Source organism: Phymastichus coffea, unplaced genomic scaffold (assembly GCF_024137745.1).
Source record: "Phymastichus coffea isolate CEN01 unplaced genomic scaffold, Cenicafe_Pcof_1.1 PCOF00035, whole genome shotgun sequence".
Lineage (NCBI taxonomy): Eukaryota > Metazoa > Arthropoda > Insecta > Hymenoptera > Eulophidae > Phymastichus > Phymastichus coffea.
Genome location: NW_026706846.1, coordinates 135,268 through 150,416, shown reverse-complemented (window position 1 = coordinate 150,416; position 15,149 = coordinate 135,268). Strand labels below are relative to the sequence as shown.

Here is a 15,149-nt window from a genome sequence, read left to right as displayed (position 1 = left end):
TCAAAATTCTTCTTTCTTCTTCACTCTCGGTTTCAATCAGTTCCCTCATATCCTTTATAGCCAACTTCATCCCTCTGTTGTTGTAAATTACTATTAAACTAAATTTTCTCTCCCCTTCTACTTTCAAATTCCTGACTATCAGCCCACATGACCATTCATCTATAGTAATCCCTTTAGCCATCCCCTTCCTTATTCCTACAAGCACCCGTCCACTTGCTCTCCCCTTCTTTTTTGTTTTAACCGCTGCCTTTGCCCTCCAGTCATAACACAGGCCGACAAAAAATTTTACCAAGAACCCGAGTATAGTTTTCCGAAGGTTTTTTGCGCGCTGAATCCGAATCCGAGGTCAAAATTACTCTGGTTGCTCCGGTTTTCGAGATATCCTAACCTTAAAGTGCAAAAAACGCGATTTTTTCCTATATTTGAGGTTATGTAGCAAAGAAAAGAAATTTTTTTTCAAAAAACTGTATACATCAAATTAAAGTATGAGTTTTCTTCTTTCAAATGCCGTTGAGTATGCTCGGATATCATTTTTTTTCACGAAGTTACACAAATTTGAAAATTTCAAATTTTATGAATTTAAAAAGCACCACACCATTCAGCCCAAGCTATCTAACAAGTAACCATATTAAAGAGCCACTCACCAATTTAAACCAAACTTGGAAATATGACAAAACACTAAAAAATATTGTGAGCATCGTGCTTCTATTTACAAAATGCTCTCTTACGGGTAGAAACCACCCCTGCCAACCCCTAAACAGGCTCACCCATATAATTAACTGCTTTTCGATAAAAAAAACTCATTTTCCAATCACAGTATGCGTACTAATCTCGACCTAGATAAGCCTCATCCCCAAATACCTGCTGAAACCTTTAAAACCACCCCTACCAACCCCTAAGCAGGCACACCCACATGACCCTGGGTAGAGCAAGATTAATCAACTGCTTTTCGATAAAAAAAACTCATTCTCGGGGGTTTTGGAAATCCTTCAAGTTACTATTTTTTGAGCGAAATATTGACTTCAAAAAAATATCCTCCACCATTTTGAATTCGCTATCTGGCGTTCGCCATCTAGGATTAGAAAAAACGAAATTTTGGTAGTATATTCGAACTCAGCGACCTCGAAAACCCCCGAGTACTAATTTCCAACCAAAAATATGCTAATTCTATGATTTTCATCCACCATCTTGAATCTGCCATCTTGGATTTTCAAAAATGAAAATTCTGACTGTAGATTCGTATTCAGCGACCCCGAAAACCCCCGAGTAAGAAATTTTAAGCCAGAATAGTCAATAGAAAAATGTATGCCGAAAAGGGTTAAAAGCCACCCCTATCTACCCCTTGCAGGCTTATATACGTAACCCTAGTTACACCAAGTTTAATTAAATCCTTTTTGATGAAAAATTAATTTTTTAATCACAAATAGACATACACATCTTAACCTGGATATGCCTTATCCCTGTATACATGTACAACCCTTAAAAACCCTTGGGCAGGCTAATCATAGAACCCTGGGTAAGCTATTTTAATCATGTGAAATTCGATGAAGGAATTAATCACAGACAGACATACGCAGCTTATTTTTTGTACGCGGTTGGGAGGGCTGGTTTTAAAGGGTTGAGGAGGTATTTGAGGATGAGGCCTATCTAGATCATATTAGTACGCATACCTGTGATTAGAAAATGAGTTTTTTTATCAAAAAGCAGTTAATTAAACTTGCTCTACCCAGGGTTATGTGGGTGAGCCTGTTTAGGGGTTGGCAGGGGTGGTTTCTACCCGTAAGAGAGCATTTTGTAAATAGAAGCACGATGCTCACAATATTTTTTAGTGTTTTGTCATATTTCCAAGTTTGGTTTAAATTGGTGAGTGGCTCTTTAATATGGTTACTTGTTAGATAGCTTGGGCTGAATGGTGTGGTGCTTTTTAAATTCATAAAATTTGAAATTTTCAAATTTGTGTAACTTCGTGAAAAAAAAAGATATCCGAGCATACTCAACGGCATTTGAAAGAAGAAAACTCATACTTTAATTTGATGTATACAGTTTTTTGAAAAAAAATTTCTTTTCTTTGCTACATAACCTCAAATATAGGCAAAAATCGCGTTTTTTGCACTTTAAACCGGAGCCACCAGAGTAATTCTGACCTCGGATTCGGATTCAGCGCGCAAAAAACCTTCGGAAAACTATACTCAGGTTCTTGGTAAAATATTTTTGTCAAATTCTGTCGGCCTGTGTAATTAACGTCCATCTTCCTCAACGTCCCTTCAAGTTTCTCCTACGTGCTCCACGTTTCTTGTATCATAATTATGTCGTGTTTCTTCAGAAATTCCCCTTCTTTCCACACATTCTCCATCCCTGCTACGTTCCATGATACCCCTCTGATCCCCCCTTGTCTCTCCTTCTCACATCCTTTAACGTAACTTTTCCGTCATCTTCTACTCTCAGACCTGCACAACTCGACCTCTCTCTCCCTCCACTCTTACCAATCCCCTTCCACATTTATTTTTATACAAGGTGGTCCGATAAGTACTTAGTCTACAAAATAAAAACGAAAATTTTTCAACATAGTCTCCTTTTAGTTCGATACACTTGGCCCAGCGATGCTCCAACTTCTTTAACCCGTCTGAAAAATACGTTTCCTCGAGGTCTGAAAAGTAGGCTTCCGCGGCAGCGATTACCTCCTCATTCGACTCAAATTTCTGCCCGGCGAGTGACTTTTTCAAGTTTGGAAACAAAAAGAAGTCGCACGGGGTTAAATCACGAAAATACGGTGGATGGGGCAGCAGTTTGTAGCCTAATTCGACCAATTTGGCCATGGCGACAGCGGAGGTGTGAGCCGGTGCGTTGTCATGGTGTGAAAGAGCATTTTTTTCTTCGCCAAATGGGACCATTTTTTCTGCAATTCGACGTCGAATTGGCCCAATAATTCGGCATAGTACAGCCCTGTGACCGTTTTACCCCTCGACAGGTAGTCGATGTAGATCACACCTTGTGAATCCCAGAAAACGGTGGCCATCACCTTTCCGGCCGATGGGGCAGTCTTCGCCTTCTTCGGAGCACTTTTGCCGGGTAAAGTCCACTGTTTCGACTGTTCCTTGGTCTCTGGTGTATACCAGTGGATCCATGTTTCGCCGACTGTCACGAAACGACGCAGAAACTCCTTCGGATTGCGCTTAAACAGCGTCAGACATTGCTCTGAAGTTGTCTCACGGTTGCGCTTGTTGTCCGGAGTGAGCAAACGCGGCACCCATCGCGCCGACAGCTTTCTCATGCCCAAAATTTCATGCAGGACATGACCTACGCGGTCTTTTGAGATGCCTACGATCTTAGCTATCTCGCGCACCTTCAATCGTCGATCTGCCAATACGAGATCGTGAATTTTTTTCACGTTATCCATCGTGGTAGCCGTTTTCGGAGCACCTGGACGTGGCTCTTCAAAAGTCGACGTGCGACCACGTTGAAACTCGTTAAACGAATTTTTGACGGTCCCCATCGAAGGAGAGGAGTCACCGTACACAGCATCGAAGCGCTTTTTGATTTCGCTGCGCGATTTCCCTTCCAAAAACAAGAATCGATTCACCGACCGATACTGCTCTTTTTCCATTTTTCAGAAATCAACGGACACACTTGCTTTCACACGCTCTCAAAAATAAACTACAACTCCGATCCAGCTGAAATCTTGACAGTAACTATCGAGAAGGTTGTACTACGTGATAGAATATTTCTTTTGCGAGAGTGGCGTCATCGGGCGGTGAGGCTAAGTACTTATCGGACCACCCTCGTATATCCAGTCCTTGCTGCGTTCCCTCTCAATTTTTCCTCTTTCTCTACATTCCGTAACCACTCCATCACCTCACATTCCCTAGGCGTCAAATCATCCTCAAGCATTAAATTCGTCTTCCTTAGTTTTTCCCTACCCCCCATTAAATCCAACTTATCCCCCATGCTGCACATTGTCATAATCATCCCTTCCCTCGTGCATTCTACTTTATAAGCCCTTACCGGCCTCTGCATCAGTTCCTCCATTTTCTCCCTCATTCTTTTAATTACATCTCTTCCCCTTATCGCTGCCAATCCCCTAACCTTGATATTCTGTTTTCTCGCCGCCCTTTCCTTTAACTCAAACTCCAACTCTCCCTTGGCCATCTTGTCTGGTTTAGTGTTGAAGCTCCTTGTACCTTCCCTTTCCCATACTTGCCTTCCCTTCTCAGCTCTTCTTGATTCTACCACTCTTCCGTCCCCCTTCCCTTCATTTACTCTTTCTCCCATTTCTAGCCGATCCCTAGCCTCCCCAGTGACCTGCTGTGCCGTATTCCTCTCTTTGCCGTTGTCGTCGATCCTCCCCTGTGTGACTGCATTCCAACGTCGTCCGTTCCCCTACGTTTCCCTTTCCCTATTAATTCTATTACATAGTTTCATTTCTATAATTTCCCTTTGTTTCCCTTCTTCCTCCAGCTTCGCCTTTAGCCTCCTTATCTCATTATTGCTTCTATTCAATTCCTGCATCACTTCAAAAAATTTCCCCTCGATTACCCCAATCCTCTTCAAATTATTCTCCTTCACTCTCTCCAATGTCCTCCATAACATTTCCTCCATTTTATCAAACTTTTTAGAGCAACTATCGCATGATTTTTCTTTATTCCTCTTATATATCCCTCCTTTGGTTAGTCCGTCCTGCGTCTCTTTGCCTTTTCTCGTCTCGTCTGCCAAACACCATTGTCCCTCCATCGATAAACTCCTCTGTTCCACTTTCGCTCTCCTCCCTCCCCACCTTTTCGTCAATATGCTCATCGCCTTCGGCTTCCTCTCCCTCGCTCTCCTCGCTTCTTTGTTCCTTGGCCCCCTCTTTCCCCTTTCCCCCTGCCACTGCCTGTCCGCATGCTGCATCACTCTCCTCTTCCCCCCTCTTAAGTTCCCTTCCTCACTTTCGTCACCTGCCTCTTTTGCACCCCCTTTTATTACAAATTTATCCATACCTTTCGCATTCCTTGCCTGCTCACACCTTAACTTCGGCGATCTACCTCGTCCTCGCTTTCCCATTTCTTGGCTTGAGTGCAGATGGCCGTCTCCTTCTCGCTGCTCTCCTCTATGCCTTCGAACTTACGCCTACTTCCCCTCGATTCCTTCTCTTCGCCCTAACCTCTGACAGCACTCTCCACTTCAAGCACCTGCCTTTTCCGACACACTTTTCCTCTCACTCCACCTTCACTCTCACTTGAACCTCCCCCTTTTCCGAACTGTTTCCTTCTACTTTTCACACTCTCCCTTCGATTTTACCTTACTTTACTTTATTTTCAGCACTCGCTACGGCACACACGATCCTTAGTCTACCGCGGCCATCCGCACTTTACATATAAAAACTTTTGAAGAATACCATAATATACGCTGTACTGTTCAAATCAATAGTATTGATGTGATCTATCAAGCTGGTCGAGTTGTTTAGGCCCGGCACGCGCGTGTTTCGATGTGGTAATATGATAGAAGAACCTAATGAGTTTCCGTCATTCGAGCCAACAGCCTTGTCACTGCGTTTCAGGATTACTCAATTAGTTTGGAAAGGATGATTTATTGTTTTTTATTATTAGGCTCGTTCTCTCTAGTCGTCAGACTACGGCGGCGGAGTATAAATTTCTAGCTACCTCTTTTCTGGTCATAAGGAATGGATCAGATGATACACGTATAACTCGACGTTTAGCGACAGGGTAACTTTGTACGATATCATACCATTTATAATGCGGAAGATTGAAGTCTCCAATTATAACTATAGTTGCAGAAGGGTAGATCTGTGAAAAATTCTCTAAAGAAGAACAAAAGCCATCCATAGAGGGAGAGAAAGTCGATGAAGATAGCGACGATAATGATCGTAAGTAGGCTACTGAAAGTAACAGAGGAAAGGCGTGACTAAACTTAAGGATCACATACTGCAAATTAAAGTTGCAAATTTGTATAGACTAATGTAAGTATGCGTCCTCAATCCAAATCGATATCCCTCCGCCTCTTAATTTACCACTGCAAGGCAGACTTTAGTCACTCTTAATATAATTATAGCCAGAAATCTGAAGAATAGCATCGCTGACAGTGTCATCTAGCTAAAACTCTGTTATAATATTATCTTTTTAAGCACTCGTGAGAACAGTATAAATAAATAAATCGATTTCTGATTTAATACTTCCTATATTCTGATGGTAATTTGACAAGTTAATATATTTATTGGCTATAATTGTATGGTTTTTTTTTATGAGACAATCTTCGAGACGCCATTATTGTATTTGATCTTAAGAGCTGCTTCCCCCGTCTAAGAACTCTGCAATTTGATCATGGAGTTACTGACGCTGCTTAATGGTTCCATTCGGGCCACACTTTATGTTCGGCATGGATTTAAATAATTCCGAATCATGGCGAATAATCCACAGAGAATCATCATAAGTACCAAGAAAAAAGTTAAGCGGTCTAATAGCATCTCTAGTTTTCTTATCCAGGCGTAAAGTAGTGACTAGTGACATCGAAGTCAGCTCCGACAATAAGTGCTGTGAAGTCCGTAGTATTGAGTGACGCAAAGGATCGTTCGGGCAAATTGTAAACAACAATATTACGCTCCCTTTTCCTCTGATCATAAAGTTCGGCGAGAGTTTCTTTTTCAACATCAGCAGACAAATTTGTAACTATGCTCTCGATCGATGTGACTTTACCCTCCAAATTATCAATACAAATAGTCTTTTCGGACAGTCCTGCATTAATTTTCTCAACTTATAATGAGAAGTGTTGAGTAGCAGTGGATAGTAGATTTGGATTTTTTTCTTGATAAGGGATTCAGGTTAACTAAATTCATTAGTAATTTTCTTCTTTCTTTTTCAATCATATACTCGAGATTCATCGAACTACGTTTTGCTTTCGTAGGTAAATATATATAATAGGTTTGCAATATAAGATTTTTTCGTTCCTAGGCATAGGTAACTCTGGCATTTTTCCATATTTTCTGGCATGTTCTCTATTTCAAACCTAAAAAGATTTATCTGATTCATTATTTTCTTCTCTTCGTCTTCTTCTTCTAACTTGACATTATCTTTCAGTATGGAATGAAAGGTACAATAATGATTAATTACATATTCCTCTTCTACTTACTTATCAGTATTCTCAAAATCTTCGCTTATATTTGCTATAAATTGTTTAATATTGAATTGATAAATCAATTGTGCTTTTTCATCACTTCTGTTATTACAATTTGTATTCTGCTCTTCAGCATTGACCTTTTCAATTTACTCCTATATATCACTTACAGTAATTAATACTCGTTTGACGTCCTGGTGCAATGATATCTTGTCATTACCTACTATATTTTCCGATATAACATTATCTCAATCGTATAAATAGTTATTTTCTGTGATATATATTAACTGCATAAACTTACTATTGTAAAATTTTTGTGGTGTCGACTTGATAGTTGTATTTATTCGATATTTATACATCATTGGCTATAATTCAAGTTTTTGCCCATTTATTTCCAAATATCTTATGTATAATCTGAGCTTTTGCTATAACTAAACTTTTATTCCTAATATTCCATTATATGGGATTGAAAAACTATTAAGTTCTAAATGAAAATCAAAATTCTTCTTATTAATAAATAATTTGGTCGATCCTAAAGTTCTTCCGGCATTTTCCGTAATTCTAGAAAAAAATATTTGTTATTTCTTATTGATGTTATTTGTTTAGATAATACGACATTGAATGATATTTAATTGTGCCCCACTGTCTAACTGTAGACAAAGTTTTTTATTCAAATATATGTTATCAATTTCTATATATTGCAACAAATTGTAAGACATATGTTTCTGTTACCATGTCTGTTTTTGGTGGGCCGCCATTGATGCGGCTATAAAAGGAAAGGAACTATAAAAGGACTTATAAAAGGAACGAGGTAGTAAGCTACGCGACAACGTAGTAGGACAGGAAAAGCTGTTTCCGGGGCTTCGGGACATAAGTGGGGAGAAAAGCCACAAGAAAGAGAGAAATTTAGGCCACTGCCGGCGTCTCTCCTCCTGACACGCTCGAGGCGAGCTCTGACGCATGCTAGTCCCAAATGAACTCGGTACCCTCACGTTGATTAGTTTATAATCTGTATAAATAATTGATATGAAATCCTTTTTTTCCTATTTCTTTGTATAGCGTACCAGTATGGAGTCCGCGTTTAATTTTTTTGTGTATAAGAAATTAAATTGCATAACATTGTTAATAAACTGATAAGAGTGAATTCTTTATACTATCTTTAACTAGTGACATATTCCCACTTCCTTTAATCCGAACATAATGATAACTGAAAAAAGTCGACCTTTCTGTCAAACAATAACAATAAGAAAAGGCTTATAAGTAATTACCTGTAGTCAATTTTGTTAAAACTCATTGTATAAGGCTGTTGTAAGTTTTTTCACATTTAACACGGGTACGCCTGAAGCGAATATTCGAATGTGATTGCTAATGAGATGTAGTACAGTTTTATAACTTGAATAACAAACGATCTAGTTTTCTCCCTCCACCCTCGATTAAAAAACTTCGCATATATATTCCATAGAAGTCATTAAAAAAATTATATCCCTTGTATATTATCGAAAAAAATAACTTCTCAGAAAGAATATGAGTTTGACATAATTTCATTTATTTGATAAAATAATTTAATTAATTTTTATGATATACACATACACACCCATACACCCACACACACATACGGTACCTTGTCTTAGAATTCCAAGTAATTCATTGGCATCTTCGAGTTCTTTCATCAATTTACTAATCTTATTTTGATGACTGATATTGTCATTTTCATAATCTAATACTAATTTGTTGTGTGTTGTTTCCAAAATACCATACTGTTCTGTTGCATGCTCCAATAAATCTTGCAACTCTTTAACTGCAACATTATAATCATCAACTTTAGCATTAGCTTCATCGGCCATTCCTTTATATACATCTGCTAATCTTATTTGAGCTGTAATTTCTTCCCTATAAGAGGAATGCATTGCTATTTCATGATTTCGTTGATCATCCAATTTCTGTGTTAATTCTTCATGACGACGTTGAAGAATGGTATTAGCTTCACGTATTTGAACAATAGAGTCATTAGCGATTTGCAATTCCTCTTCACATTGCGATAACCGAGTTTGTATTAATAAATTACGCGCAGAAGCCTCCGATCGCACATTTTGTAACTCCATAGTTCTTTTTGATAGTTCTTCCTCTAAGCTAAATACTTGTTGAACGAAAAGAACTCGTTCTTGCTCTGAGCGCTTTTCTCTGTAAATATAACATCACATTATTTTTTATTTATATGGTTCTTTCTGATATTTGTACATTTGTTACAATAATTTATTATTATAATATCATAATATTTCAAATTATACTTATGTATAAATAAAATAGTATCGACGATAATTACAATAAAAATAATAGAAGTAATCTCCAAGACATTTAAGAAAACCGCCAGGCATTCGAGAGATCGATTTTGATAAAACTATTATGCATTATTTCTTACAAAAATAAAAATATATATAATCTTACTTGGATTTCATCAGATTTACAGAAACGTTAAGTCATTTAGATGTGTTTGCGGTAAAGTAGATATCTTAGTTGCAGGCGCCAAAAACGTGAGATTAATTGCCATTCAAGCAACTCTATCATTTTTATCCGCAAGAAATATTATTACGTGTTACATTGTACTTCCTGTCCTATTACTGAGTCGACAGACTCCGATTTAGGTATCGATAACAGACATTTCTTTGATAATCAAATTATAGTAGTGAGAGATGCAGACCATTCTGTTTTACAGTAAGTTTTGATTTTCAATGAAATTAATGATCTGAATTTAGTATAGATTCTAGCTAGCTGACAACTAAAATAAAGGAAGAATTTTTGGCAAAAACCTATGTAGTAGATAGTTTTACGGTAAACGACAAAACTATTTTAAAACTCAAAACCATTTTGGCCTTAACCCATTTCTTCCCAAGGCGCCATTTTATAGTCGATTTGTTTTTGACCGAGGAAAACCTCGAAATAATCGAAAATGTATACTAGAAGTCACTTTGCTATTGTAAAATTTCCCGCTCTTTACGAATCTGCAGTCAGAATTAGGATATTTTTCACGGAAAATTACAAAATGGCGTCTTGAATGTTGATGAAAATTTAGTATTACATTAGAATTTTTCTCTCAGAAATTTATAGAAATCATTCGTCTGAAATTCATCTGAAATTTATAGAATCAGGATGAAAATGTAGATTTACATTGAAAATGTCAGTTCTTTGATAAACCTAGGCATTACGAATATTCCTGGAACATTTTTCCAAGATGGCGGCCAGCAACATGTTGACAAGCGGGGAAATCTAAAATTTTCTAAATAAAAGTCGATTTAGAGAATGAATATATACTACCTATACTTTCGATGTCGCTGAATACAATGCTAGTGTCAATTTCAATTTTACAAAATGGCGGATCCAATATGGCGTCGGTAATACCAAAATCAGTTTGTGTTGATAAAATCGCAAATCTAAGTGCTACATTTTGTCTTGAATTTTTAGCACTTTTTCTAGTATTTTCCAAAATAATTGATGCAATAATGAAAGAAATTATTCATCAAGCGTACCTGTTTTTTTAAGATGGTAAGAGTCAAAACAATTTGCACATAGATACTCTTGACATTGTTCGCAATAAATATTCGTACGTTTCTTGCAGTCATTGCTAGCTTTGCATATTCTTTGTGAAGATTTTGTGGATTTATTGTGGATATGATGATACTCTCTGAAACAAGTATCACAGAAATGAGTTTTGCACTCATAGCAATAAAATATTGTTCTTATGGTACACTTTATACACATTCGTCTACGATCAGGTATTGTGAGTTTCAAATGCTTTGATAACTTTTCAATCGGTTGCTCTAAATAAGACTGCAACACTTTTTGCAAAATCTTTACTAGACATTCTCTTTTTGTTCATCATATTGTACAAAATCAAAGCATTTGTCAGTGAAGACTCGATCAATCTACATAAAATAACCCATGTCCATTTCTTTGAACCAATATTCGTTTTTAGATCACTGCAGTATTGATCATGAAGATCAACTCCTCCCATAAATTTGTTGTATGTCTTGAATGCTCCAGGAAATTCAATTGGTACTTTACGTTTAGCTGTTTTATCGAATCGTTCCATTGGAATAGTAGGTGTAACGCCAACGGCTGTAGATAATATGGACACTGGTTTCGAGTCCATTACCGTAATGTAATTTATACCACTGGTTTTATCATGACTTAAAACATAAGATCCTCTAACAGCTTTCTTTTTATCTAGTTTATGTTTATCTATCAATGTCTTCTGTTCGGGATTTTTGATCAATGTTTTCGAGTTTTTACTTGATTTATCCAACACTTTTGGAAACATCTCCTTTGTAAAAACACGATCATCTCTAACCGTACCTGTTGCACGCAGGTTTTGTTTTTTCAAGTGTACCAGTAAATCGGGGGATGTGAAAAATCTATCAAAATATAGATGATATTTAGCTACATCATTCTTATCGACCGATGTTAGAAAAACATGAAGCATATTCATTACTGCCCGAGATCCTAAACTGCATTTAGAGAACTTCGTGTCACTTTGACAATCATTTTTTCCACAATAGATATCTATTTCTAAAACAAATCGATTAGAAGTACAAAGAGCCCATAATTTTATTCCAAAACGTATTAGTTTGTCTTTGATGAATTGTTTTAGAAGCGTGCGACCGAAAAATTCAATCATCATTTTATCTATTGATAAAGAAGAGCAAAAAAATCCAAACTGTTTTACATTTTCTCTGAAAATGTTTAAAATTACACGAACTTTCCAAACTTTGTCATTATCAGTCTTATCCGAATTTTTCGAAGTTTTCAAATTAGACTTAATTTTTTCAAACAAATTTCTATTCATCGTTTCTGAAACAACATCGGAATGCCACATTTCATCAGTCGACCAGTAATCTCTATAGCTTTTACGTATATTGGAAGTGGAAAAAATGATAATACCTAAAAATTTGTTGAAATGATCTGGATCTAATTCAAATCCATTTTCAGTTATCGCTTCAATAATGTAATCTCTCATTCTATCACAAAAAAACATTTCAAATAATTCTCGAGGTTCCTTTCCTGGTACATTTTGTTTTATTGCTTCAAAATTATATATTTCTGATTCAAGTTGAACATCGCATGGTCTTTCTTGATCTATCCATTCGTATTTATGTGAGGCATCTAACTTTATCTCGTTCGCGGAAAAATTTTGATACACTTCTTCATAAGATAAGGCTACTGCATCAGTGAATCTAGAAGTTCCATCAGCTTCTCCGTCATTATCGAGACCCTCTACGTCACTATTATCACCATCGGGTACCCACATAACTTCATGATCATTTTCACCTTCATCACTATGATCATTGTTTTCTACAACACTGCTATCAACACTGGCATTCCTCATCGACTTACGTTTCGGCATGATTTTGCCAGTTTTATGAAACTTCTTTTAGAGTCCGAATCTAATAAATATTTATCTTGAAAAAATACTCGGTGAATAGTAAAATTCGCCAATTATCCTGAAAAGGACTATTGGAGAGACAGCCGAAGAAAAGAGTGAATATGCTCCAACTATCTTGAAAAAGACCGTTAGAGAAATACGCACTTTTCAATCCTCCACAAGATGGAAAATCTCGCCAATTATCCTGAAAAGGACTATTGGAGAGACAGCCGAAGAAAAGAGTGAATATCTTCCAACTATCTTGAAAAAGACCGTTAGAGAAATACGCACTTTTCAATCCTCCACAAGATGGAAAATTTCGCCAATTATCCTGAAAAGGACTATTAGAGAGGCAGCCGAAGAAAATATGAATATGCTCTAACTATCTTGAAAAAGACCGTTATAAAATACACACTTTACAATACTCGAGAAGACAAAGGATTTATCCAACTGTAGGGACAAGGAATCCAGAAAAAAATATAGTAATTAGATTCGCAATTTTATCAACATTACCTGATTTTGGTACTACCGACGCCATATTAGATCCGCTATTTTGTAAAATTGAAAACGGACATTAGCATTGTATTCAGCGATATCGAAAACATCGGAATTGAGTACCCACTCACTGGTGCTCATCATTTTGGTATTAACGACGCCATATTGGATCCGCCATTTTGTAAAATTGAAATTGACACTAGGATTGTATTCAGCGACATCGAAAGTATAGGTAGTATATATTCATTCTCTAAATCGGCTTTTATTTAGAAAATTTTAGATTTCCCCGCTTGTCAACATGTTGCTGGCCGCCATCTTGGAAAAATGTTCCAGGAAAATTCGTAATGCCTAGGTTTATCAAAGAACTAACATTTTCAATGTAAATCTACAGTTTCATCCTGATTCTATAAATTTCAGTAACTAATTTCTGAAAGAAAAATTCGAATGTAATACTAAATTTTCATCAACATTCAAGACGCCATTTTGTAATTTTCCGTGAAAAATATCCTAATTCTAACTGCAGATTCGTAAAGGGCGGGAAATTTTACAATAGAAAAGTGACTTCTAGTATACATTTTCGATTATTTTGAGGTTTTCCTCGGTCAAAAACAAATCGACTATAAAATGGCGCCTTGGGAAGAAATGGGTTAAAGCCTTTTTTTTTTTTCAAATTTTACCCTGTAAAGGAACAATAATATGGAGTTCTAAATAAAAATTGCAATGTTATTAAAGTCCTTATATAATTTATTACAATTAATCGATTACAAAAAATTAGTACATTTACACTATCTAGGTTTCTATTATCTATTTACATAAAAAATTGTTAGAACTCATGAATTAAAAACAGAACCTGAATGCTGAATCGAAACTTAAAGGTTTATGGATTAAACCTAGCAATTTTAGACGCGGAGATAGACGCGCATATGAATCGTGAAAAGTTTTCGTGAGCTATTACAGTAGCAGTAAATACTGAGAAGTGACGTCAACTGTCCTGTAGAGCTACCATAAGCTCGAGGGAATCGAGTATTTTACCTAGGTAGGATCAAATCATAAGCACGTAACACTTAACCTAATAAAGATTATCACGTTGAGGTTAATTGAATTTCCCTGCTCGGCACATGAATTTTAACCTTGTAACAGAGTAATACGACCGACGGCTGGATAGTTTAGTCCATGGTAATCCGCATAATATTTATATAGTAGGGATTTGGGAGATGCAAACGTCCTCACAACAAAATAGTGCACCAGACGTATTCACTAACTATACGAGGTGTGTTCAAAAAGTAAGGTGACTTTTCAAATTTCACGGGCAACATACTTTCGATTATCGATTTTTTTATACGGTCAATAAACAGTACGGTCAATAAACAGTATTATCTTGAAGTTATGCGCCGTTTGCGAGAAGCAATACGAAGAAAACGCCCAGAATAGTGGAAAAACAATTCATGGCTTTTGCATCACGATAATGCCCCTGCTTACTCATCTTTGCTTGTGAGAGATTTTTTGGCCAAAACCAACACCACAATCATGCCTCAGCCACCATATTCACCGGATTTGGCCCCATGTGACTTTTTCTTGTTCCCAAAACTAAAGAGACCTATGAAAGGACGGAGATTTGCAACGATTGAAGAGATAAAGACTGCATCGCTGGAAGAGCTCAAGGCTATATCGAAAAGTGCTTATGAGAAGTGCTTTGAGGATTGGAAAAACCGTTGGCATAAGTGTATTGTATCTGAGGGGGATTACTTTGAAGGGGACAACATAAATATTGATAAATAAATAAATATTTTTTCTTAAAAATACAAAGTCGCCTTACTTTTTGAACACACCTCGTACATTAATTGATATTAAGGACGTGAATGAAAATCAGTTCAAAAAAACTGACACAATCTTAATATTAAGGATAGCCCTAATTGTAAGTGAAATTCTAACCAAAAAAATTTTGGTTTTAAATTTTTTTGGTATATATCTATACCAACTACAGTTTAATCCATATGTAATGTTGTTCAAAATAATTTAAAGAACTTATAAAAAAAATTTTCAATCCGAAATATTAAAAACTTTCGGACTAGTTCAATTTTTACTGCTGCCTTAATTATCACTTGGCCGCGTTGCTTTATGAGGACGCCGC

At 36.7% G+C, this 15,149-nt stretch overlaps 1 protein-coding gene across 1 annotated transcript in view; it reads right to left on the bottom strand.

Annotated features, from left to right (window-relative positions):
- The window catches only part of LOC131663408 (nucleoprotein TPR), a 490,761-nt gene that overhangs the window by 341,632 nt on the left and 133,980 nt on the right, over positions 1–15,149 (bottom strand). The window contains exon 7 of the mRNA XM_058933811.1: positions 8,729–9,288. Within this exon, the coding sequence (XP_058789794.1) occupies positions 8,729–9,288 (560 nt within the window). The remainder of the gene's footprint in view (positions 1–8,728; positions 9,289–15,149) is intronic.